The sequence below is a fragment of the Myotis nattereri genome, assembly GCF_964212035.1.
Source record: "Myotis nattereri genome assembly, chromosome: 5".
Classification (NCBI taxonomy): domain Eukaryota; kingdom Metazoa; phylum Chordata; class Mammalia; order Chiroptera; family Vespertilionidae; genus Myotis; species Myotis nattereri.
Window position 1 is genome coordinate 52,759,513 of NC_138080.1, and position 25,578 is coordinate 52,785,090.

Genomic DNA, 25,578 nt, shown 5'->3' on the forward strand with positions numbered 1-25,578 from the left:
ATGAATTATGATTTTTTTGTTCATCTGTTTATCTTGGAGTGACTGCAAATACTCTAAATGCCTAAGCTGAACTGGAAAAAGCTATATACACAGGACATATGTGATTTTTAACCTGCTTCTTAGGTAGCTGGAAAAAATAACATCACCAAACTATATCATCTTACAAAATGTGCAGAAATCAGGACAAAGGGCCACGTGCTTGTTCTTTACAATGGAAAGGCACCAAACATTCAAAAGAAAGTAGTTTTCATATCTGAGAAATTGCTACATAACTCTAAGTTTGAGGAAGAGCAACTTTCTGTATTTTTTTTCTCTTGTGGGAATTTGCAAATATGATGCAGTATATTGAGAATTCATCACACACATTTTCCACTAAATACTGAGAAATACTAAAGCAGCAACTAGAGTTTTATAGTTATTTCCAAGCGTTTATGTGAGTGCATGTGTATAATAGAGCCTTCGAAAGTACCCTTAGTTCTTAATATTTAATAATTGAATGGAACTATAAAATGGTATCAAGTCATAATGGCTTCTGACCTCAAAAAAATTCTCTGTAGACCTAACTTAGGGAGCTGGCCTACTTTGACGAGCACTGTGGGGATATGGCTACCATCCTGCTTTCCATCAAACAAAAAGTGTGAAAAACATCTACACCTTATACTTTATTTAAAATTAACAGAATGATCATCACAATTACCGGTAAATGACAATTCTGTACACTTGGTTGGATAACATAAATAATTTACATATTCACAAGCACATAGATCCTTTACCAACATCAGACATTTTAGTCTATGTAGTCAAAGTCTTCTGGAATTCCAAAATTTTTATCAATTTTATTTTCTTCAAGTCCAAATTTTCTTTTGGCCCAAGATTTTATTGCAAATATGTTATCTAGAAAGAAAATAAGAAACATTTTGAGAATTCAAAACACCATCATAAAACATTTCATTTATAATTCTATCCATTGTTTTTACTTACAGAAGTTTCTGTATTTTCAAGAGTAATGGCATAATGGCAAATTAATTTCAGAAGAAAATATTTGGTGAGTATTTTGAATAAACAGATCTCATATTTAAAAACTCCGTAAATTGGGTGCCACTGAAGAATAATCCAAAGGATTAGGAATGGACTTAGGAATAATCCAAAGACAGGGAACAGCTGGCGGTGCCTCTTCCACGTCACAGCGGAGGTCAGGACTCTGTCACCTTGCGAATTAGAGCTGCTCCTGTTCCCAAAGGGAACACATTCTCTCCAGACCCTTTTTCCTCCCTGACAGAAAGTAATGGCTTCCAGGCAGCCAGGCCATGTAAGGGAGAGGGGTGAGGAGAGAAAGGGGTTTCTAAAGGATAAGATAGGAATAGATGTATCCTTAGTGTCCTCTAGGGGAATTTTAATGCATTTTACCACTGAAAAAGTATAATATGTACTTAAAGGAATTTATCCAAAGGAAATAAGACAAATTGTGTACAGAGATGTATGGTCAAATCTTCATCCAAGTATAATAAAAGAAAAAATAAATAAAAGCAACCTTAATGTCTAATCACTTGGAAGGCTGTCTTTGCATAGGCTGTACCAACGTGCTCACTGTGGTTACACTTAGGAATAGGAATGATGGTGAGTTTTCTTTTTTTAATTTTACAAATTTTCTTTAATGTACATATACCACCTTTATTATGAATATGTATTATAAATAAAGAAAAATAATGGTAAAAGTGTTCTAGTTCAGAATCCTATATAATAAAAGCCTAATATACTAAGTGTCCAGTCGTCCATTCAACCAATCAAAGCATAATATGCTGATGATATGCTAATGACGCTATGATGTGCACTGACCACCAGGGGGCAGACAGTCAACCAGTAGACCAGTTGCTATGATGTGCACTGATCACCAGGGGGAAGACGCTCTGACCTATAGGTTAGCTTGCTGCTGGGGTCCAGCTGATCGGGACTGAGCGAGATGGCCGGACACACCCTGGAGTCCTCCTGCGGTCCCTCCCCGGCTGGCCAACCTCCCGCGTCCCTCCCCGGCTCCGATTGTGCCCCAGTGGGGTCCCTCGGCCTGGCCTGTGCCCTCTCGCAATCCAGGACCTCTCGGGGAATGTCAGAGAGCCAGTTTTGGACTGATCCCACAGGCCAGGCCGAGGGACCCCACTGATGCATGAATTCGTGCACTGGGCCTCTAGTATTCGATAAATATTAAGCACTGTATTAGCAGTGATAATGAAGTAAAAGTATTAAAACAGGTTCTTTTGGAGTGTTATGTCACCTTCCCCCAATTCATATGCTGTAGTCCTAATCCCCAGTCCCTCAGAATATTTGGAAACTTGACACCCCCCTCCCCCTTTTTTCTTACTTATTTTCAAATCAATGGAGTGAAGGACACATTTTGGTGAAAAGGGTCAAAAGGTCTGTGAATTGATCTTCAAAGATGTGATTAAGTTAAAAAGAGCCTATTAGGACAGCCCTAATCCAATCTGACTGGTGTTCTTATATGAAGAGGAAATATAGACACACTGAGCCCTGACCAGTTTGGCTCAGTGGATAGAGCGTCGGTCTACGGACTCAAAGGTCCCAGGTTTGATTCCAGTCAAGGGCATGTACCTTGGTTGCAGGCACATACCCAGTAGGGGGTGTGCAGGAGGCAGCTGATCAATGTTTCTCTCTCATCGATGTTTCTAACTCTCTATCCCTCTTCCTTCCTCTCTGTAAAACTCAATAAAACATATTTAAAAAAAAAAACATGGACACACTGAGACAAGAACAGCAAGACCATGAGGGGACACACGAGAAAGTGCCATTTACAAACCAAGGCCTTAAAAGAAACCAAACTTGCTGACACCTTGATTTTGAACTTCCAGCCTCCAGAATTGTGAGAAAACAGATTATCTTTTGTTTAAGCCATACCCAGTCTGAAGTATTTTGTTATGGTATCATTAGCAAAATAAAATATAGTGTTGGATCACTTTAAAAAATATTGTTTTAAGGAGTTTAATTCCAAGGATACCAACACACATAGAGGGAAGACTGTGAGAAGACACAGTGAGAAGGTGGTTGTCTACAAGGCAGGAGAAAGGCCTCAGAAGGAACCAACCCTACTGATACCTTGATCTTGACTTCCAACCTCCAGGACTGTGGAAAAATAAATTTCTGCTTTTTAAGCCATCCAGATTGGGGATTGCGGCAGAAAACAGATGGCACAACCAAATGAATTAAGTGGAGAGTGTAGGCAAGGATGAAAAAATCCTACAAGAGATGGTGAAGCAGCCTGGGCTAAGCAAGAGCAAGATGTTTCTACTCCCAAGAAGAAAAGGCAAGGAAAAGTGATCCTGAACCTGGAGCTCTTTACCTGGAAGGGCTATGTTAATGGCTGTGATGCAGAGGAGCACAGTTATTTCCAACCCACTGCATGACACAGTTAGAGAAAGCTACTCCAGGATATGATCCACACAAATGAAGGAGTAAATCTAAGAAAGACATAAGATACAGAAAGTGGGAAATCAGGGAATCCAACATAGGGGAGAGGCAAGCAATCCCAGGATGATGGTGAAAGGAAATTCTAGGATGACAGCTGTGTACTAGCCACAGAGGCAAGAAGACCAGACAGGACAAGACAGGAACAATTTCTTCAAGAAGATGGAGAAGCCCTGGCTGGTGTGCTCAGTTGGCTGGAGCATTGTTTCGTACAAAAAAAGGTCTTGGGTTTGATTCGTGGTCAGGAAATCAAACCTGAGACCTTGTGTATGGAAGGCCAACCCATCAATGTTTCTCTCTCTCTCCCTCTCCCTTCCCCTCTAAAATCAATAAAAACATATCCTTGGGTGAGGATTGAAAAAAAGAAGATGGATGAAAATGATGCATAACTGCTATGTGTGAAGATATAAAGAAGATATTCATCTAGTAGAGTTTTTGATTGAATTAGCAATAAGTACATGGAAACCTATGTAAACAAAGTCAACTATTAACTCAAAGTCAACTATTAACTATTATAGGGTAAGAATAATACATTTAGCTATGCACAGCATTACATAATCTTCATAATGTAAACATGCTTAATCATAATCAATAATGCAAACACTGAATTACAATAATTATGCTGAAAAAAGTAGCAAGGAAGGAAATATGTAATAGTTGAGATGCAGAATAGCAAAGCTTTACATTAGGAATTACAGAATTGCCTAAAATTGAAAAATCAAGCAAAAGCAATATATGAATGTTACTTGGAGATATGATTATAAATAAACCAAAAAAAAAAAAAAATCAGCTAAAAGAGTTGAAAGGGCTTGCTCTGGAGACAGGAAATGGGAAGAGATCAAGGTAGTGGTGTTTTTCATTTAGAAAAAAATTGTATATTAAATTTAGCTCATAAAAATTCAATGTATATCATTTATCTATATATATAAAAGCCAAGCGACCGGAACGACAGAACAACTGTTTGCTATGACGCGCACTGTGGCAGCCAACCAGTCCAATCGAGACCCTGATCGGCCCACTCCAACTGCCCATAGTCCCTCCCCTGATTGGCCCCCCCCAACCTCCCATGGCCCCTCCCCAACTCGCCTTACCCCCAACTGTCCCCCCCAATAGGGGGCGGGGCTAGCCAGCCAACCTCCCGCATCCCCTCCCCTCCTGCCTGCCTGGCCCCGATCGATCCCCATCAGGGCGGGCTGGCTGGACCCCACCTGTGCACAAATTTGTGCACCGGGCCTCTAGTATTAAATGATATAATGACAAGACAGATGACAGTTTTCCATACAGTACATTACATTCATGCTAAAGATAACAATACTTCCTCTACTATAAATGCTACTTGATCAGTTTAAAACACATTATTTACTATGCTTGGAATATTTGAGCATACTTAACAAAAGAAGAAATTATAAAACAAAAACAAAAGAAGTTTAATTCTAGGTATAAAATAAGATTAACTTAATGTTTAAAATAAAGTTCATTTCTAAGGTGAATACTAACACATCAAATAGAATAATGTTTAAAAATATCCTCATTTCTTTCAACTAAAGTGTTAAAGAATATCAATAGATATTAAATAAATTTTTACTTTTTAAAAAAATCTAAAACAAATTTTACTTTTTATATGGACCTTGGAGAGAATATGAAATACTAATAGCATTAGGTACTCCAGAATGATGTTTAGTTTCACTAGTGTCTGCATAGCCAAATACTTACAGAGGGCCCGCTGCTACATGAGACAGTCATTAAGTGTATTACAGGAATTCCAGAACATAAAGAACCTATGCCTTCAAACTGACACAATAGAGAGAAAAATCAATTTACTACTGAACAATTTCAAAGTGGTATGTATGTTAGAAAAGATCAAGTGTTATGTGGACAGTGTTCAGAATAAGGCTCCAAGAGCACAGAATGACTTCCATGAAATGAGAGAACAGATGCAGGTTTGGAAGCAGGAAGTCTGGAGAAATGGACTTCAACTCTAGGTCAGAGAAAAGAAAATGAGACCACAGGAAGGCTATAACCTCTGCAAAAGGAGTTCCTAAGTCCCCTGAGGGCAAATCATTTTATTATAAACCCTCTAAGATGAAAAACAAACAGAACATCAAGTAAAAGCTTCTCCACAACAATGCTTAATGGACCAATTCAAAAAGACTCGATTAAACAAGTTCTCAAGCTGCTGATTCTGCCTTCAAGACAATGTTACCCACCATCCTGATAGTTCATTCCCTGTCAAATAATTTCCCTATTATGTGGAAATTTTTATAAATGGCTAAAAAACAGTGTTGTTATTTTTTTAAAAAAAGAAACAGCCTTATTAAGACTGGTAGAATTCCTGTTAATCAATAGGGTGGCATATCCAAGATAGGCACAGGAATAGGATGGGCAATATCACATGCACCACATCTATCCCCCCTCACTCATTAAGATGCCTCTCATACTAAGTCATCGAAACTCCACTATCTGAATTATTAAATGAGCTGTTAAATGATATAACTTATTAAATTGCATTGAAGTGTATTTAGTGCCATAAAATATTTTAGGGAAAAGGTAGATTTACAGCTGTCCATATGGAAAACAATCCTATATAATAAAAGAGGGACATGCAAATTAACCATCCCTCTGTTACGATCAAGCCACGCTCACAAGCCAATCAGGAGCGAGTATGCAAATTAACCCAACTAAGATGGTGGCAGGCAGGAGCTGGAGCAAGCAGGAGGCTTGGTTTGCCCCTGACGATGGAGGAAGCCAAGCTTCCCGCCTGCCTTGGCTGGCCTTGGGCTCTGCTCAAGGCTACAAAGTTTCAATTATAGAAGATAAATAAATCCCAGATACCTGCTTCCAGCCCAAAAGGAGAGGTTGGGAGCTTGGGTCGCCGGGGGGTGTGGCCAGCCTGAAAATGGCCATTAGCCTCTCACCCAGGCTGGTCAGGCATCCCAGCGTGACACCCACCCTGATCTGGGACACCCTTCAGGGCAAACCAGCCGGCCCCCTCCCATGCACCTGGCCTCTATCCTATATAATAAAAGGGTAGTATGCAAACTGACCCTACCAGCAGAATGACTGGTCACTATGACACACACTGACCACCAGGGGGCAGACGCTCAATGCAGGAGCTGCCCCCCGGTGGTCAGTGCACTCCCACAGGGGGAGCTCTGCTCAGCCACAAGCCAGGCTGATGGCTGCCAGCACAGCGGTGGTGGTGGGAGCCTCTCCCGCCTCCTCAGCAACGCTAAGGATGTCCGACTGCAGCTTAGGTCTGCTCCTCGTTGGCAAGTGGACATCCCCCGAGGGCTCCCAGGCTGCCTGACTGCCAACTTAGGCCCGATCCCCTGGGGAGTGGGCCTCCGCCAGCAGGTGGACATACCCCAAGGGTTCCCAGACTGCAAGAGGGCACAGGCTGGGCTGAGGGAACCCCCCACCCCCGAGTGCACAAATTTTTGTGCACCGGGCCTCTAGTAAAATAATAAATACTAGTACACGAATACACTCTGTGTTTTACATATTCACAACAGTAAACCCAGTTTTGCCCCAACCTGTATATTTCAGGGACTTTTTTATGTAAAAAGAAGCCAAACATCTATAATAATAAAAGCATAATATGCTAATTACACCGAACAACCTTCTGGACATCATTCCAGATGAAGCCGCAGTGGTGGGGGCTGAAGCAGAGGCGATTAGGGGCGATCAGGCAAGCAGTTAGGGGTGATCAGGCAGGCAGGCGAGTGGTTAGGGGCGATGAGGCAGGCAGGCAGAGTGGTGAGGGGTCATCAGGCAGGCAGGTGAGCGGTTATGGACAATGAGGCAGGCAGGCAGAGCAGGTTAGGGACAATCAGGCAGGCAGGCAAGCAGTTAGGGGTGATCAGGCAGGCAGGCGAGTGGTTAGGGGCAATCAGGCAGGCAGGTAGAATGGTTAGGGGCAATCAGGCAGGCAGGCAGAGTGGTGAGGGGCCATTAGGCAGGCAGGTGAGTGGTTATGGACGATGAGGCAGGCAGGCAGAGGGGCTAGAGCGATAATGCAGGCAGGCAGAGTGGTTAGGGGCAATCAGGCAGGCAGGTGAGTGGTTAGGGGCAATCAGGCAGGCAGGTAGAGTGGTTAGGGGCGATCAGGCAGGCAGACAGGCAGGCAAGTGGTTAGGAGCCAGCGGTCCTGGATTGCGAGAGGGATGTCCAACTGCCAGTTTAGGCCTGATACGGCAGTCAGACATCCCCTGAGGGTTCCCGGATTGTGGGAGGGTGCATGACCAGCTGAGGGACCCATGCCCCCCATGCACGAATTTTGTGCACGAGGCCTCTAGTTAACTAATAATTACATAACACTCTTTAGTTATAAGTATTACTGATATTTTCTTTTGGTTTTGAAGACTGAGAGATTTTCAGAAGTGTAATTGTTTTAACTCCATGATCTTTTCATAATACTTTTATGTTGGAAGGAGCAAGTTATAACCTCAAGTGGAAATAGGGTTCTTAACGGCTGTTCCTGCTGCTGTAAAAATATATTCCTTCCTATATGATTTAAAAGTGCCAGGTTCTTTCTCAGGTAAGGGCATAGGGGGAAAAGTTGTTGAAAAATTTTTTAATTATAATTTTGGACGTTTATGATCAATGGGAAAACATAAAAGCATTTTTTAAGAGGAGAAGGGAAAAGGGGAGTATTAATCCATGTGTCTAATGTTGTACTAAGTGGCTTACCAATTATCTTATTTAATCCTTCCAAAATGTGAGGTAGATACCGTCCACATTGAACAGATGAGAAAGCAGGTCTGAGAAGTTCAATTAAGTCACAGAGCAAATAAGGAACACACTTGGATTCCTTTCAGAGTCAAGTTCTTCTTACCCTTTACGCAGGCTGCCTGTTCCTACTTTTTGCTGAGAACTATTGGGGGAAATCACTTTGTGACTCTTATTTTTTAAAAATATATTTTTATTGATTTCAGAGAGGAAGGGAGAGAGAAACATTCATCAGCTGCTTCCTGCACAACACTTACTGGGTATCAAGCCCACAACCTGGGCATGTGCCCTTGACTGGAATTGAACCTGGAACCCTTTAGTCCGCAGGCTGACACTTTATCCACTGTGCCAAACCAGCTAGGGTTTATCTTATTTTTAACCTAAAAATCCACTTACTAGTTTTTCTCACTCAAAATCTTGTATTTCACAAATCCATATGATAGTACTGTTTATTACTTTAGACTTTATTGAACACATAATTCATTATTCTCTTTTTAAAAAATATTTTTATTGATATATATATTTTTTTTAGAGAGAGCGAGAAACACTGATCAGCTGCCTCCTGCATGCCCCCTATCGGGGATCGAGCCTGCAACCCAGGCATGTGTCCTAACTGGGTGGGACTCGAACCCCACACCTCTTGGTGCATGGGACAATGCCCAACCAACTGTGCCACACGGGCCAGGGCGCATTATTCTCTTTTCTTTAATATTAGTTTGCTGGTTTACCTTTCTGTTTTTACCACGAAAGCATTACATTATTTAGCAAATAGCTTCATAATAAATAAGATTGCAATTTTATAGGAACCAAAGGCCAATTACATTGACTCTATCAATCTACTTAATTCTAAAATAGACAAGAAAAAATGATTCTACTTTTTAAGAAATACAGAGGCCTGGACACAGAGTCAGAGAAACTTGGCTCAAATCTCCTTCTTCCAGCGACTGACTTAATCACCTTTGACTTTAAGCTCTCTGATCTCTGCATTAACACAATCTTATCCATCCTCCCCCACAGAAACAAAATGAGGATGAGTAATACATGTGAAGGCATTATAAACTTTTGCCACGATGGAAGAGTTCAATTACCATTAATGTATAATTAAATACTGAAAAAACAGTGCATTTTTCAGACAAGTTTTAACAATACTAATCATACTTGTATATAATTCACAGCAATTATAATTTTTAAACTTTCTTCTAAACTTCAAGACACACAGATAATACCGTAATAATTCCCATTTCTTAGAATATCTCTGGTGTAGACCAGAGGATAGATCCACTGGCAAATGGGTTAATGAGGCATTTACAGGAGGGCAGGGATACAGAGAAGACAGTATCACATAGGGAATAAGAGCTTGGACTCTGAATTCAGAAAAGCTGGATTCTGATTCCTGTTCTACTGCCTAGCACCTGTGTGGCCATGGACTCCTGGTGGTCTCTGTTTCATCTCCAAAATTAGGGATAATAATCCTATCTACCTCACAAAATTGTTGTAGAGATAAAATGAGAATGCACCACAGACCTCTTTATAATGTCTGGCTTAAAATCAGAACTCACCAAATGTTAGCTGTTATTATTATTAGCAAGAAGAAAAATCTTTAGGATTCCACAAAACTCTTAAAGTTCTATGAAGGTTAAGTGATTAGCCTAAGTGACTTATCTGAGAAAAATCACACAAAAGTTAAACTGGAAGCAATCATTGGTTTTTTAAAAATATCTTATACTTTACAAAATGACTCATAAAAAGATTAAAACCTTAAATAACTAAAATGATTTAATATATAAAAACCTGCTTAATGCATTTCCAAAAACGTCTTTCCTTGAACAAAACTAGATACAATAGTTTCTGTATTTCACATCATAGTTAAGTGTGGAAGAAGTTTATAGTTTAGCAGTGCCATTATAATACATACCAGTCCATCTGTTAGCAGCGTCTTTGGCTACATTATTTGCTTGACCTGAAAAAAACAGAAAAAAAAAATATATACACGCACACACACACAAACACACACAATAAATGCAGTAGGTCCTCAAGTTACCTCTTTTTGCCATAAGTCGGAACCCACCCACATAAGCACCTACATCACTCACATGGAGCACATACACAGCAGTAATGAAGTGAAACAGTAAAAAAAAATTTAAAAGAAAGATAACAATTCCTGACCTTTACTTGTGGCAAATAAATAATAAAAAACATAAAGCACATATATACATACTTCAAAATGATCGAACTTCTCTTCTATAAATAAATGGGAGATGGCGACGTAACCACGAAACGATGTACGTGAAATCCGACGTAATAGGACTGTCTGTATTGGTTTCATTGATCTCCTCTTGTTTTTCAACTATCTATTACTTTTATTTCTACTCTATTCATTATATTTCCTTCTGCTTGCCTTAGGTTTAGAGGGTTCTTCTTTTTCCAGTTTCTTAAGGTGGAAGACTAGGTTATTGATTCAAAAGTTTTCTCCAGGCATTAAATGTTAATCAATTTTTTAAAAAAGAGAAATATTTGGAAAACAATAGATAATAAAAGAAAAAAGTAAGACGTTAGTAAATTTCCACAGAGCGATGCCTTCACTGCATCCCAGTGTGTGCTGGGCATGTTGAAACCCTCAGGCAATTTACAACTCTGCCATAGCTTTCACTTCCTGCTTGCACAGTGTCCAGAAAGGTCAGCTGGAGGTGGGAGATTAGGAACTTCTCAGGTCTTTCCTGAGAATGTGCACAGGCCTATGCATGTATGTGGGCTTCTAGATTTCCTGGAATATGCTGATTTTTAAGGCACCAACGGACATATCTTTCAGCTTCTCCTTTTAAGCTTTCTGGTTAGTCTACTGTTTGCCTTATTATTTTAGACAATCACTTCCCAGGGAGAGGCTGTTAACACGTGACATATTCCAATCCAGGTCAAATAAAGACATTCATTCCTATTGGTGGCTTTTCAGGGAACCACCAGACATAAAATAATGACAATTCTTTGGGAATGAGGGACTTAAAGATTATAGCTATTATCAACAGAAAAACTGTTTCAAAATAAGCCATGAGAGACTTCAAGATAAGCCTAATTGTTGTGATATAATACTGTAGCCATTAAGAACCAAATCTATTAAAATCAATTTGTGAAACTCATAAATCTTAATCCAGCATATTATATTCTGCAATAACATGTTAGCAGCCAAAATACTATAAAATCCTTCATTATCAAAAAGCACATTTTACAATAATCTCATTGGGAAGGGAACTTGGGGTAAGCAGAGGTTAAAGTCTAAAGAAGTTTTCTAGATTTAGGGATAAGGAGATCATTGCCATTTACAATTTATATATTTAAATTTCTTGAATCTGTGGGTTATAGTTTCCATCAAATTTGAGGAAAAAAAAATTAGCCTTTATTTGATAATATTTCTTCAGATATATTTCTGACCTGGAAACCCCTGCTGTTCCCCAGCATGCACTCCTTTGGGACGGCAATTACAAATATATTAGGTCACTTGAGGTTGTCCTACAGCTCATAAATGCTTTTTTCATTAAAAAAAATGTTTTTTCTGAGTTTCATTTTGGATCATTTCTACTGCTATGTCTTCAAATACACTAATCCTTTCACAAAGTTTAATATGCTGTCATTCCAATTCAGAAGTATTTATCTCCACAAGTTTGACTTGGATCTTTTTTATATCTTTCATGTTCCTACTTAACTTTTTGAATATATAGATTACTTTTAAAATAAGTTTATGGTCTTCTAATTTTATCATCTGTGTCAGTTCTGGGTTAGTTTTGATTAATGGTTTATTCTTCTCATTAAGGATCATGTTTTCCTATTTCTTTGCATGACTGGTAATCTTTCATTGTATGCCATACGTTATGAATTTTATTATTTTGGGTGCTAGATATTTTTGTCCTCCTATAAATATTCTTGAACTTGTTCTATAATGCCAAAAGTTACTTTGAAACACTTTGATGCTTTCAAGACTTGCTCTTATGATTTGTTAGATAGGCTGAGAGCAGTCAAGACCTTCTTGAGTACTCTACCCAATGCCTTGTGAATTATACATTTTTCTAGTCTGACCGGTAAGAGTTGGCACTATACTTAGTCCTATGTGGGTGCCTGGCACTGTTCCTTCTAATCCTCTGAGACTGTTCTTTCCTCAGCTTTGGGCAGTGTCCTCAATTGCATGAACTAAGTACTCGAGAGAAACAGTCTATAGATATCTAGGGCTCTCTTTCTATGTAACTCTCTCCTCTCTAGTATGCTGGCCTAGATCAGCTCTAGCTATGTGATCTCCCTCATTCTCAATTCCTTCTCCTCCTTAAGGGAGTCTGCAGGACTCTGCCCAGGTTCTCCTTCCTTGTGCCACAGCCAGGAAACTCTCAACAAAATAAGGTGGAACAACCATAAGGCTTTGCTCTAATAACTACTGTCTTTTGTTGTCTGATATCAAGTATCTTGAAAACCATTATTTCATATATTGTTGTTTCAGGTGGGAGGATAATCCAAGTTCATCACTATCTTGGCTGGAAGTGGAAGTGCCACATTTGAATAAAGTTTTATTTGCTAGCTGAATTTTAAAAGCAGAGAAATTATGCATTTCTCTATAAAACTATAAACTAAAATTAGACTAAAAAATTATGTTTACAGGCATGTAGGCTTTGAGAGTTTCTCCCCCTTCAGGTTGTAGTTTGGTAGCTCTCTACAAAAAAGATAACTTACCTTGACATCTAAAATATATTTATGGAATAATGTAATTATCCTGCTTATCTACTGCCTATTAAATATGTGTAATTCTCTATAATTAACATATTCTATAGAAACAAATAATATTTTTAATGGAGGAAACGAATAGCATAAAGCCAGGAAGGAAAGACTTATCCTCTCATTCCCCTATTAAGATCAGAAACGTACAGTGTGAAAATGTAAAAAATGGACACAAATCCTACAAATTCCACTGGATCCAAATATAGATCCATCTGATGTGGCTACATAAATATTAAAAGATAATCTAGGTCTGATGTTGATGAAGAACGATAAAGTCTCTTTAACTCACTCTAAAACAGAAAACTTTTTCTTCTTCAATTAGACCTCACACCCATAATACTCATTCACACTGCTTTCCGTGGGTTGAAACACAAATTACTAAGCTTTTAAATGTAAGGGTTAAGAAGGAAAGCAGAATTCAGGCAACCAGTATAAACTTCCTCCTCAACTATGCTTTCTACTGTCCAGAAAATCCATCATCCTCTGTATACCCTGAAACATCATGTTTTAGTTTTCTTTTTAAGAGGTGATGTACTTGCCAAAATTGCTGCTTGATTCAGAGGTACAAGGAATGGTAGCCTCTGAAATTACAATACCTGAAATAAAAGTTTTCCCACTTCATGAATCAGTCTGGCACAATTCTCTAGCCCTGATGATTTTCTGTACTTCATAATGACCCATGGCCTTAGGATCACCAGCAGTATATGTCTGGGTAGTTCTATAAGAGTTTCAGTCATTTCTGAGAGGACAGATGAAATTAAAAGTGGGAGGTCATAAGTAGAAGTGTTATCGGTCAGGGTCATCTAACCAACTGTAGCAATACCAAGGGGACCATAGAGTGAAAATGCAGAAACCCTGAATGGGTATTGCTAAGAGTTGCAGTTCCTAGACAGAAAGAGAATAAAACAGGAAAGCAAAGAGTTGGTAAAGGAACACATCCAAAAATTATACAAAACTGAAATCAGGAAGCAAGGCATAGCCAAGTAAGCATAATCAATGAAGGATCAGATTTGGTTACTGTTTTACTGTGTGAAAACAGAATTTTCATGATGAACTGCTAGAAGGCACAGCCATACTGATCCTGAAAATAAACCAGCTGCAGGTAGGAAATCTGGGTAAGGAAACTGTTATGAAAGTTCTCTTTGCTGAGAAGCTGCTCTAGGCAAAACACACAACATCTGATGTCCTCTTTTCTTTTAAAGATAAAGCATTAGCAGGCCTAGCTTCCTAATAACTTCCTACCTGTCTCCTGCTGCTTTGATGTGCTCGTATTCACTGAGGATCATGTGATATTTAGTTAAAACTTTAAAACAGATTAAAGTGGTTAATTTTGTAGCAGTAGATTTGATTAGCACTTTCTTCTGCAGGATGATGATAAATGAAATGAATCTGTGGGTGGCTTGAAAGAGCTATGTCTCTCCAAAAACTTAATTTGTAGAAAATGACTAGCTCAGGGAGTTCTGCCTCCACACTCTGAAAATCATGATGGATAGTCAGCAGAGACAGAGCCAATACATACCGCCATCTAGGCCAGCGGTTCTCAACCTGTGGGTCGCGACCCCTTTGGGGGTCGAACGACCCTTTCACAGGGGTCACCTAAGACCATCGCAAAACACATATATAATTACATATTGTTTTTGTGATTAATCACTACGCTTTAATTATGTTCAATTTGTAACAATGAAAATATATCCTGCATATCAGATATTTACATTACAATTCATAACAGTAGCAAAATTACAGTTATGAAGTAGCAACGAAAATAATTTTATGGTTGAGGTCACCACAACATGAGGAACTGTATTAAAGGGTCGCGGCATTAGGAAGGTTGAGAACCATTGATCTAGGCTGCGTACTACCTGCGCGTGGTTCCTCTTGGGCTGTGCAGAACAGGGACCTATCTCTAAAATTAAATTTAACTTTACATTGCACTAACTGAACTGCTCAGGATTTGTTGTTGTTGTTTTTTTTAACTGTAAAGAATACCATCAAGGACAACTTAATTGTAATCAAACTATCTCAGGTTAATTTTAAAGTGCCAAATATTTTCAGTTTTCTTTAAAGCCTTTTATCACATAATGTCTGTTTTTCTAAAAGTTTCACTTGGTAGTTTCCTAAATGAAAAGACAGGCTAAGACAGAAAAATGTGAAGAAAGTTATGTTTTCCTTAGCAATTAAATGCAGTGTCTTTATAATACACCCTTTCATTTCTTTAAATAATCAAATTTCTATCTTCACATAAATATTTAAAAATTATTCAAATTGAAGCTTTGGAGACTGTGGTTTAAAAGAAAGACAAAACAACATTGTATATTCAAAATGCAAGTCAACACAGACTAATTTTCTGCAACTTGCAAACTTTGTATTTTGGTATCATTTTTCCTAGAAGATATTGGTGGGGTTTTTTCTAGAGTTAAGGTGCTTGGAGCCAAGTTAGCTCCGTCTCTGACTCCTTAGTTTCCTAAGTTTATATTTTATGTCTTTATCCTTCTACCCCATCTAACTTCCTTACTCTTGAAATGCTTTTAATTTTAAAGCTATCACTATCCTTTAAGGTAAGTCTCCTTAAAGAAAATTTTAATGCAGCATTAATACTATTAATGGCTTTATTTTCTTATATACATAGAGAAAGAATACTAGGCAACCAGAAGTATAAAGTCTCTTTCATTAGCAGAGTTAAAATCCTCAATATGTGACACAAACTTACGTATTTCTTCCACAACTTGAGGATCACATTCTCTGTACTTTTCTACTTCTGCCTTTAGCTGTTCCCTTTGTTCTCGAAGTGAAGAAAGCTCTTTTGTTAGCTTGGTCCGCTCTTCCTGCATTTAAAATATTTTTATGTATAATTAAGGCAAACAAAATGTCATATATTATAAGGCTATACATTTTATAGACATTTTCATTTTATTTCTCATAACTGATGTGCATTAGGCTTTGACAATATTATAAATACACCTACATATATTTATAGTATAAGAACAAGTTCAATGATCATTTCTCTTACATTTCAAGCATCTTTTATATATACTGACTGAATGAGAATATGTAGAATGAAATGCTCATAAATAAGTGGTTACTAATTATGTATGAAGTCAAAGACTATGTCATTTCATGTTAGATAAAAAAATTATACCACCATTTGAATAGTTTCACAAGATTATGTCTATATAGGTATGTAATATTTAGGGTAGTATCCATTATTATATAATTTTCCTTAAAAGTGTTCTAGACAATTTTTCAACCTTTAAGAATTATTAACCTTTAAAAATATTTAAAGATATAAGAAATAATAGAATTGTAGATTGTGGCCTTCCATCACTTTCCTTTAAAGCTAAACCAGAATAACGCTTTTACACACAATGTGATCCAATAAACATCATCTGAAATTTCTAGCCATAGTTCTACTAACAGGTAGAAGTTATGGAGCTATTGGTGGTCAATTCATATGTATGAAACCTGAAAAATAAGTCCAAACAAAAATCAAATATTGGCAAAGGTTACGGTACAGAATTATAGGATACTAGAGGCCCGGTGCACAAAATTTGTGCACTGGGGGTGTGTGTGTGTGGGGGTGTCCCTCAGCCCAGTCTGCACCCTCTCCAATCCGGGACCCCTTGGGGGATGTCTGACTGCCGGTTTAGGCCAGATCCCTATGGGACATTCCTCTCACAATCCAGGACTGCTGGCTCCCAACCACTCGCCTGCCTGCCAGCCTGATCACCCCCTAACCACTCCCCTGCTAGCCTGATCGACACCTAACTGCTCCCCTGCCGGCCCGATTGCCCCCAACTGCCCTCCCCTGCTGGTCATCTTGTGGCTGTGGGCACGGCCATCTTTGAGGGCGTGGCAGTCAAGTAGCATATTCCCTCTTTATTGGCTGTGAGCACCGCCATCTTTGCAGCCTGCTGCTCAGCCATTTGGTCGTCCCTCACTAACACCTCTACTGGCCTGGTCGCCCCACGCAGCCTGGTGTTCAGTCGTTTGGTCGTTCCTCACTAACCCCCCTGCCAGCCTGGCGGCCCCACGCAGCCTGCTGCTCAGTCATTTGGTCGTCCCTCACTAACCCCCATGCTGGCCTGGTTGCCCCACGCAGCCTGTTTGGTCGTCCATTCGGTTGTGATGGTTGCTTAGGCTTTTATATATCTATAGTTGACTGAGGCAAAACTAAGTACTTCACGCTGCCTAATAAGACCTGTTCAAGTTTCCCTGTAGCTTGTGTTTCTGTATTTGTATTTTTCTACTTTTGCCTCTCTGTTCTCTTTGGTTCCAAAGTGTAGAAAGCTCTTTGCTAGCATCTGTATATGAGAATGTATTTACAGAGCAGCATGCTCTGAAGCAGCACAGTCCAACAGGACTCTGCAATGACAGAATTGTCCTAGATCTGTATTCTCTGAAGAAAACATTAGCCACATGTGGCTACTGAGTACAGGAAATGTGGCTATTGATATTTAATTTTAATTTAAGTGTCAATAGCCACACATGACTAGTGTGTACCATATTAGCACAGCTTAGGAGAGATTTTTAAATAACTACATATAAGATGGTCATTATTTGCCATTCATATCCAAATTATACATGCTCCACAATGAAAAATGAAAGGAGAAAAAGCTAATGAAGACAGGAGAAGCAGAGTGGTGAACATCTGTGTGAATGCAATGATAGCTCTTCGGACACCCTGAACTGGGAGCACCTCAGACTGCTATGGCACTGAGATCTTTGCCAAATTACTTAACTCTTTGTGCTTTCATTAAAATGGAGACAATGATAGTAACTACCTCCTTTACTGTTGGCAGAATTCAATAAATATATAGTATATATTAGAAAGAGTACCTGCCTTGCTCATGAGGCAGAATATTTGTTAGCTATGTCTTCTTCATTGTCAGCATCATCACCATCCTATCTGTATATATATAATGAAGGAATACGCAAATTTGCCCTCACAGTGATGACTGGCTGGGGCGTAATGACTAGCTGAAGTGGGTGGGCGTGGCTGCGTGCCGCACGAGGCCATGGGACTTGAGGCTGCATCAAATAAAATAAAATGCGTTCACGTGCCCTAAAGCACAAACATCCCAGCAGATAACTCAATGCAGGCTATTGTGTAATCACAATGATTACACAATATTGTTAGTATAGGCTAGAGGTCCGGTGCAGGCCACCCAGAGGGACCCCACCCATGCACGAATTCGTGCACCAGGCCTCTAGTAAATATTATCTAGTAGATGGGCTACATATTTCTGATTAAGTCCTGCCTGGTGAGCTCATAACATAAGAGTGCATCCCTCTCAGAAGCCTTTCTGAATTACTATACTCTTCTGATAGCTGCAGGCACCAACTAGGTTTGCTACTGGTTTTTTCCTAATTGCATTGGTTTCAGTGGACTGTGTAACACTCAGCAGACAACTTGTGTGCACAGGTATGTCACCATTAGTTGAAGGTGCTTCTAGGAGTTATTTCTAATGTTGCAGAAAAAAATGATCAAACAAAGATGTGGTAATTACTACTGTCAATCAAAGAAGAAATAACAGCTGCATGGTATGCCCTGAACTTCTCTCCCCTTAATAGTCTTTAGAAATTACCACTGTCCAATTCCTGTCTGTGACTATGCTGCTCTGGAAGAAGGTATATGAAATAACTTTGAAAAGGATAAAGTCACTGTAAACCTGAGATGTAGTCTTCTCTATAATGTGGCAAGTTTTTTAGTCTCTTTCACAATCAAGTGGTACAGATAAAAGAATAGATGGAATGATTAGTGATTCATGTTGACCTTCAATATTTTCTCAAGTCATAAATCCATACCAGAGATAATGATGAAACTAGAAAGCAAAGTAATTTTTTAAAAAAACCTAACAATACTCTAGAGAACATTGCACTTTAAAAAATAAAATAGTAAGTCAATATTCATTTAAATAATTTAGAAATATTACAAGGCCACAAGAATATTATATTGACAGTTTTCCATTTGTTCTGTGCCAATATTTAAAAAACAAGAGTCTTAAAAACATATATAAACATTTATATAGGGCTTACCTTATACCAGTTTCTCTTCTAAGTGCTTTGCCAATGTTAATTTAATCCACACAATTACCTAATGAGGTAGATTTTATTATTCCCCATTTTATAACTAAAAAAATTGAGAACAGAAAGTTTAGGAGACTTTCAAACCCAGGCAGTCTGGCTCCAGAGTTTATGCTTCTATGCTATGCTGCCATATACAACACAATAAAATAATAATAAATCTAGATTTGCAATTAGTGAATCCTACCAGGTCAAATGTTCATGTCCTTTGCTGTGACTCACTTCTCTTCTGGTAGAGATGGCATACTCCTCACAGGAAGCTGTACGACCCTATTCTTTTATTTAGAATTGGTATTATTAAAGAATCTTCAGACACAAACTTACCGTTTCATGTCGGCCAATTTTAGCTTTCTCAATGCTTTTCTGTAGGTTTGCTTGCTTCTGGTTTCCCTCAGACAACTAGAGAAATAAAACAAAAACAAAAAAATGGCTTGCTAAGATAAACTTGCTAAATATGAAGTTTATGAGTCAAAAGACAAAATGAGATTTGACTTCAGCTCAAGTCAATAAAACAAAAATGTCAAAGACTACATTGGGAACCACTCTAACTTGAAGAAAATGAAGTACTATGAACCATTAGGACAAACTGAAAAAAAATAAATTTAAAAATATTTCTCCCTATCCTATGCAGAAAAATGAATAATATGCTTTTAATCTTTTTCTATTCTTTAGTTCCCTACCCCCTTCCCAAATAACTTAAGGTATATTATTTAAAAACTGAATTTGAAAATTCCAAATCTGTTCTATGTAAATTCTCTTCAAATTTCATTTCACTTTTGAGTAGTCTTTTCAAGTACCCTAAATTGTTTCTTATAGACTGTAATACTGTGACCTATTTCACTAACAAAGTAAAAAATGAATGGATCACTTATTATTTTTAAACTAGAGGCCAGTGCACAAAAATTGTGCACAGGTAGGGACGCTAGTGGCTGCTGGCCAGGACCTTCATTTCGCGCTGCCCCCTGGTGGTCAGCGCATGTCATAGCGAGCAATCGAATGCCCAGTTGGTTGAACTCCCAAAGGGACACTGCATATTAGGCTTTTATATATATAGATATATAGATAAGGTATTTTATGAGGAATTAATACATTATATTCTAAGTTCCCAGAAAACAAAAATATCTATTAGCCTATGGCCAATTTTATGCATGTTTTACATACCTTAAAAGTGATTCGTTTAAGCACTGTACTGAACTTAGAAAGCAGTAAATTATATATGAAAATGGGTTAAACAATACCAGCATAAAGAGACCACAGATACAGACTATTCATTAACATGTGGCTGGGCCCTCTCCAAAAAGGACTCATTAATTTCAAAACACTACTTTCCCTCCTCAATTTTTAAAATCTCACTTGGGCCCATGACTAAATAAATAAACACAGGAAATTCCCAATACTAAATTTTCCACCACATCTTTTGCTATAAACTAGTCAGAAGTTATAGACTTATTTGATTGGGTAAGGGCCGTCTTAAAATATGTTCCAATCCTCCCACATTTTCGAGTTTTAAACATTTAGAAAATAATTAATGATTGAATTCTTTCTGTGGCTGATTATAAGAAACTGACCGTTTACAATATGACCTAGTTATATGAAGAGGGTGAACAATAGTTAGATACTATTTTTTGCTTAAAAATCATATACAGTATCTTTAAAAAGTTGGAAGCTTTACCCTAGCTTTAGGAAATCTTCCACTTCTCACTATGCATAAAGGGAACATTGTCAGCCTTCCCTAATGGTTCTATCGTCACTGATTCTAACCCACAGCATGAACAAGGCCCATCTGTAATGCCAAGAAGACACCACCACCAAACCAGTTATACCTCTTCTTGAGAGTAATTATCTTCCTAAGTTAACAAACAAAAGTCTGCTGGAGATTTAAGAGCCAAAGTAAGCTCTACAGCCCTAAATTTAACAAGGAGATCTACTTCTTCTTCTTCTTTTTTTTTTTTAAAAGGTTCTCATTTATAAAATAACACCATGTTTAAAAAGTTAATATTCCACCCTGAAGGATCCACTTGAAATAATAAATGCATGTAACATTTGAGTTCAGGAATAAAGAATTTTCCAATGAAAAAATATACACATACATATTACCATAAAAATTTTCCATTAAAAATGGTTTTAAACAAACAGGCAGGTAAATGTTATAAACATTCAGAAATGAGTTATTATATAAAAATAAGTTAATAATTAATGGATATATATATGTATATACATATATATATACATATATATATATACATACATACATATATCTTAATTATATTAATGAAATGAAGTGTCTTCCAGGTATTGTCTGTCTGCTTGTAATTATTTACAACGTAAAAGCATTTGAAAGAGAGCTAATTCAGGAATTCCTTAACTCTGAAAATAACCTTATGTATTTGGAATGTGATTCCATGATTTGTCAGTTTTAGTACCTTGGTAATGAAGGGAGACACAATCTAAATGATGTAAACAAATGAGAAGCTTTTGCTAATTATCCTAAGTACTGAAACAATTTGGTTTAGCTCAATAGTGAAAGATTCTTGGCTCTCTGCTTAGTTCTTAAAATCTCAACTACTGGAAACAATGAAAGCAACTCATGTGAGGTGGCCTTTGCTATCAGTGTTTCATCTACACATCTCTTAAAAGCAATACTGGTATAGTTCCTAATGCGTATCTTGGAATTAAACCAAATCCAGGCCTCAAGTGGTAAGAGCTGTACAGATATTATCTAAACCAGTAGTTCTCAGACTTCAGTATATACCAGACTCACCCAAAGGGCTTGTTAAAACACAGGTTGTTGGGCTCCACCTCCCAGTTTCTAAATAGTAGGTCTGGGGTGTAGCCTAATTTGCATTTTTAACAGGCTCCCAGGTGAAAGTGATTCTGATGCTTCTGGTTGGGGGCACCACGGCACAACTACTGATCTAAATAAAACCTATTATTTTGGTAACAAACTCAACAAAAATATACAAGATATTAATATATGGAAAGATATTGTCTAGTTCATCAGCAAAAATGAATTACCTCTACATACTGCAGCCTGAACTTAAAGTATCAACAATTCCCTCACTAGAATAGGAACTCCATATTTAGAAAAATAGAAAAAGGAGTGATACTCTATATTCAAAGAAGGTATTTAGCATAGGATTCCTTTAAAGAGCAAACTCACCCAATACATTTCTATAACATAAAGCAAGAACCAACTATATACCAGAACAAGTCCATTTCCAACTTTCATGAAAGCAAACAATTTTTAAAAATCCAGTAACTCAGAACAAAACAACAGCAGCAGCAGCAACAAAAACTACTTATAATTAGTAAGAACCAGATTTCATCTTCAGATTTAAGGATCTGACACAATGCTTCTCTTTAATACATTCCAGGCCACCTATACAGACACTCAGGGTTGAGAAACATAATGCCAATGTTTTCTAAAGGGCTAATTCACTGCCTGGAGGAATTGCCTATTCATAAGAGGAACAGGAAGATTGATTCAAGCTGGCTGCTTTGGGGTTCTGATTTGCTCTTTTTTAGAAATAAATAAATTTCCAAAGCATTAGGGAAGAAAGATAGAGGTTTTCATAGGTGGGAAAGAATGACAAGGAACAGAGAACGGGAAAAGAATACCAAGAGAATCCAGCTCCAATTTCCTCTGAAATTGTATACATTAAAAAAGTCTTGTTAAGAGTCTCTAAAACTTTAAAATTTGTCTTTTAAGGCAATATTCCATTTATGAATTAATCCTAAGAAAACAATAAACACTATAAAGATATATTCACATATAAAGACAGGAGCCATGTAATTGTCCAAAACCAGAAGTCTGGACACTTGGATAAGGACTCCGTCTGGACACTGATATGCGTGGGACTGCTGCCCACTGTGGACTATAAGAACTCAGAGCTCCGACCACCCAAGCTCGAGCTTGGCTGTACCACGGGGCACGTTCAAAGTCCAAGGAGACTTTTCCACCAGATGTATGCTGCCAGTGCAGCCACCTGGCTTGAGACCCACGCCTGCCTCTCCACCTTCAACACCACCAGTGACTGGGACTTAGTTTCTGTAGAATAGGCTCCCCCTTTCTGTGTGTAACCTGCATGTGCCCCTACTGGCTTATTGAGGTCTCCCCTCATAAACCTGGCATTGTGGAAAGACACAAAAGTGTGCAAGTGACTCCTTGCAGGGATGTTTCATTGCTCGTGACAGAGAATAATGCTCTTTCTTCTTTTTCTATTTCTGCCTTATAAAGTGGAAAGATTCAAGAAAACTTGGATTTCAGAGGATGAGAAAGGCAAACTAACGCCTTCTCTTCCATGGCTTTAGCAGAGTGAAGAGAGCAGCAACCTAACACATTTAGATTGTAAACTAACTCAAGAGTTGAGAGTAGACAAACAAATTAAGACTTGAGGCACTTTTAAGTGTTAAAAATTACTGAGCCCTGGCTGGTGTGGCTCAAGTTGGTTAAGTATTGCCCCATGCACCAAAAGGTTGCCAATCAATTCCCAGTCAGGCCACATGCCCGGGTTGCAAGCTCGATCCCCACTAGGGGATGTGCAATAGGTAGCCAACTGATGTTTCTCTCTCTCATTGATGTTTCTCTCCTTCCCTCTCCCTTTCTCCCTCCCTAAGATCAATTTAAAAAACATATTTTAAAAAATTATTGAAAAGTTGAAATGCACATAGGTTTAAACAAGAAAATAATTAACAAAATTCAAAATTGAGGTTGTTTTGTATCTAATAGAAAGCTATTTTTCCCAAAAAGAGTTATAGTGTAGGAAATTTATGATTATAAATAAGTATAAATACTATGGAACCTGAACAAAACCCTATATGTGAATATGATGAAAGTTTGAAACATGCCCTTTGGTAAAAACCATACTTTAAACACAAAAAGCACCCAACTATCAGGGCTATTTTTGTGAAGCTTCTAAATACACAAGGCATCCAGAGACATTAGGAATATTGAAATATTAAAATGCATAACATATTGATATACTTTTGAGGGAAAATTGGGCCAAACGAACTGAAATTAGGACTATTCCATGAAATTAAGGATACATATGACTTTGACACTGCCACCACCTGGTGGCATGACAACAACATTGTAGGTCCAATTGTTTGTGGAGTAAATCTTTCCCAGGTTGGTTGATTTGGGGAGAAAATAGTTATGGCTGAAGAACAGTTGTCATACACCTGTAACCCACATGAAGCATGGAAGAGTGTTTGGGTTGTGGTACAGAGAGGATCCTGTAGCTCTAGAGTCAGGTTTCTCAAGCTCATCCAGGAAGTTGCTCTAATAGCCAAGGAGGATAATTCCTGGGGAAGGTTTAGAAGCCCAGCCCAAAGCTACCCACTATAAAAGCAAAACAAGTGAACAAATAAAAAAAATAAATCTCTTAAGTCTTAAGTCCTATCATAAAAATTCATGCAAGTTTCACAGCTGTAATATGAACTACTATAATTTTGTATTACTTTAAACTATTTACCAAAAAAATACTCAGTTTATATACTTTCCCTATCTGCCACCCACCCCCAATTTTTTGGTCACTTGATCTCATGAACATATATATTTAACTCTTGATTATCTAAGATGATGGAAAAAATAAAAATACTCAATTTAAAAGACATGACTTTTAAGTGCATATCAATAAAATTTTGCAGACCCTGTTAGGTGCCTCTCAAAAGCCTTTATTTGTACACAAAACTCAAACTTTGTTAAGACTATGATGGCAGCCCTAGCTGGTTTGGCTCAGTGTATAGAGCAGTGGTTCTCCACCTTCCTAATGCCACGACCCTTTAATACAATTCCTCATGTTGTGGTGACCACCAACCATAAAATTATTTTCGTTGCTACTTCATAACTGTAATTTTGCTACTGTTATGAATCATAATGTAAATATCTGATATGCAGGTGTATTTTCATTGTTACAAATTAAACATAATTAAAGCATAGTGATTAATCACAAAAACAATATGTAATTATATATGTGTTTTCTGATGGTCTTAGGTGACCCCTGTGAAAGGGTTGTTCGACCCCCAAAGGGGTCGCGACCCACAGTTTGAGAACTGCTGGTATAGAATGTCAGCCTGTGGACTCAAGGGTCCCGGGTTCAATTCCGGTCAAGGGCACATGCCCGGGTTGTGGGCTCAGTCCCCAGTAGGGGGACATGCAGGAGGCAGCCAATCAATGATTCCTTCTCATCATTGATGTTTCTATCTCTCTCTTCCTCTCTGAAATCAATAAAAATACATTTAAAAAAAAGAATAAATCTCATTAAAAAAAAAAAAGACTATGATGGCAATGTGCTCATAGAGAATGGGTCCCTTCCTAGTCTCAGAGGGTGAACTGTGATGGCTTACCCTTCCAATGTGACCATGTACCTCACACTTGGCCAATGATACACAAAGAGAAGTCTACTTGTGAAAGGGGGCATCCTGGGATTTTCCTCCTAGATAAAGAGAGAGATGTACAAGGAGAAAGTCCATCTTTCTTCCTGCTTTGGGCATTGTCAAGGGAAGATATAGTAGTTGTAGTAACTACTTGCATCCAAA

At 38.2% G+C, this 25,578-nt stretch overlaps 1 protein-coding gene across 1 annotated transcript in view; it reads right to left on the bottom strand.

The window, feature by feature from the left end:
• Positions 1 to 641: 641 nt before the first annotated feature.
• Positions 642 to 25,578, bottom strand: part of MND1 (meiotic nuclear divisions 1) — a 44,694-nt gene continuing 19,757 nt past the window's right edge. The window contains exons 3-6 of the mRNA XM_081092256.1: positions 19,363 to 19,437; positions 15,665 to 15,779; positions 10,118 to 10,162; positions 642 to 894 (exon numbers count right to left, since the gene is read on the bottom strand). Of these exons, the coding sequence (XP_080948382.1) occupies positions 788 to 894; positions 10,118 to 10,162; positions 15,665 to 15,779; positions 19,363 to 19,437 (342 nt within the window). The 3' untranslated portion in view covers positions 642 to 787. The remainder of the gene's footprint in view (positions 895 to 10,117; positions 10,163 to 15,664; positions 15,780 to 19,362; positions 19,438 to 25,578) is intronic.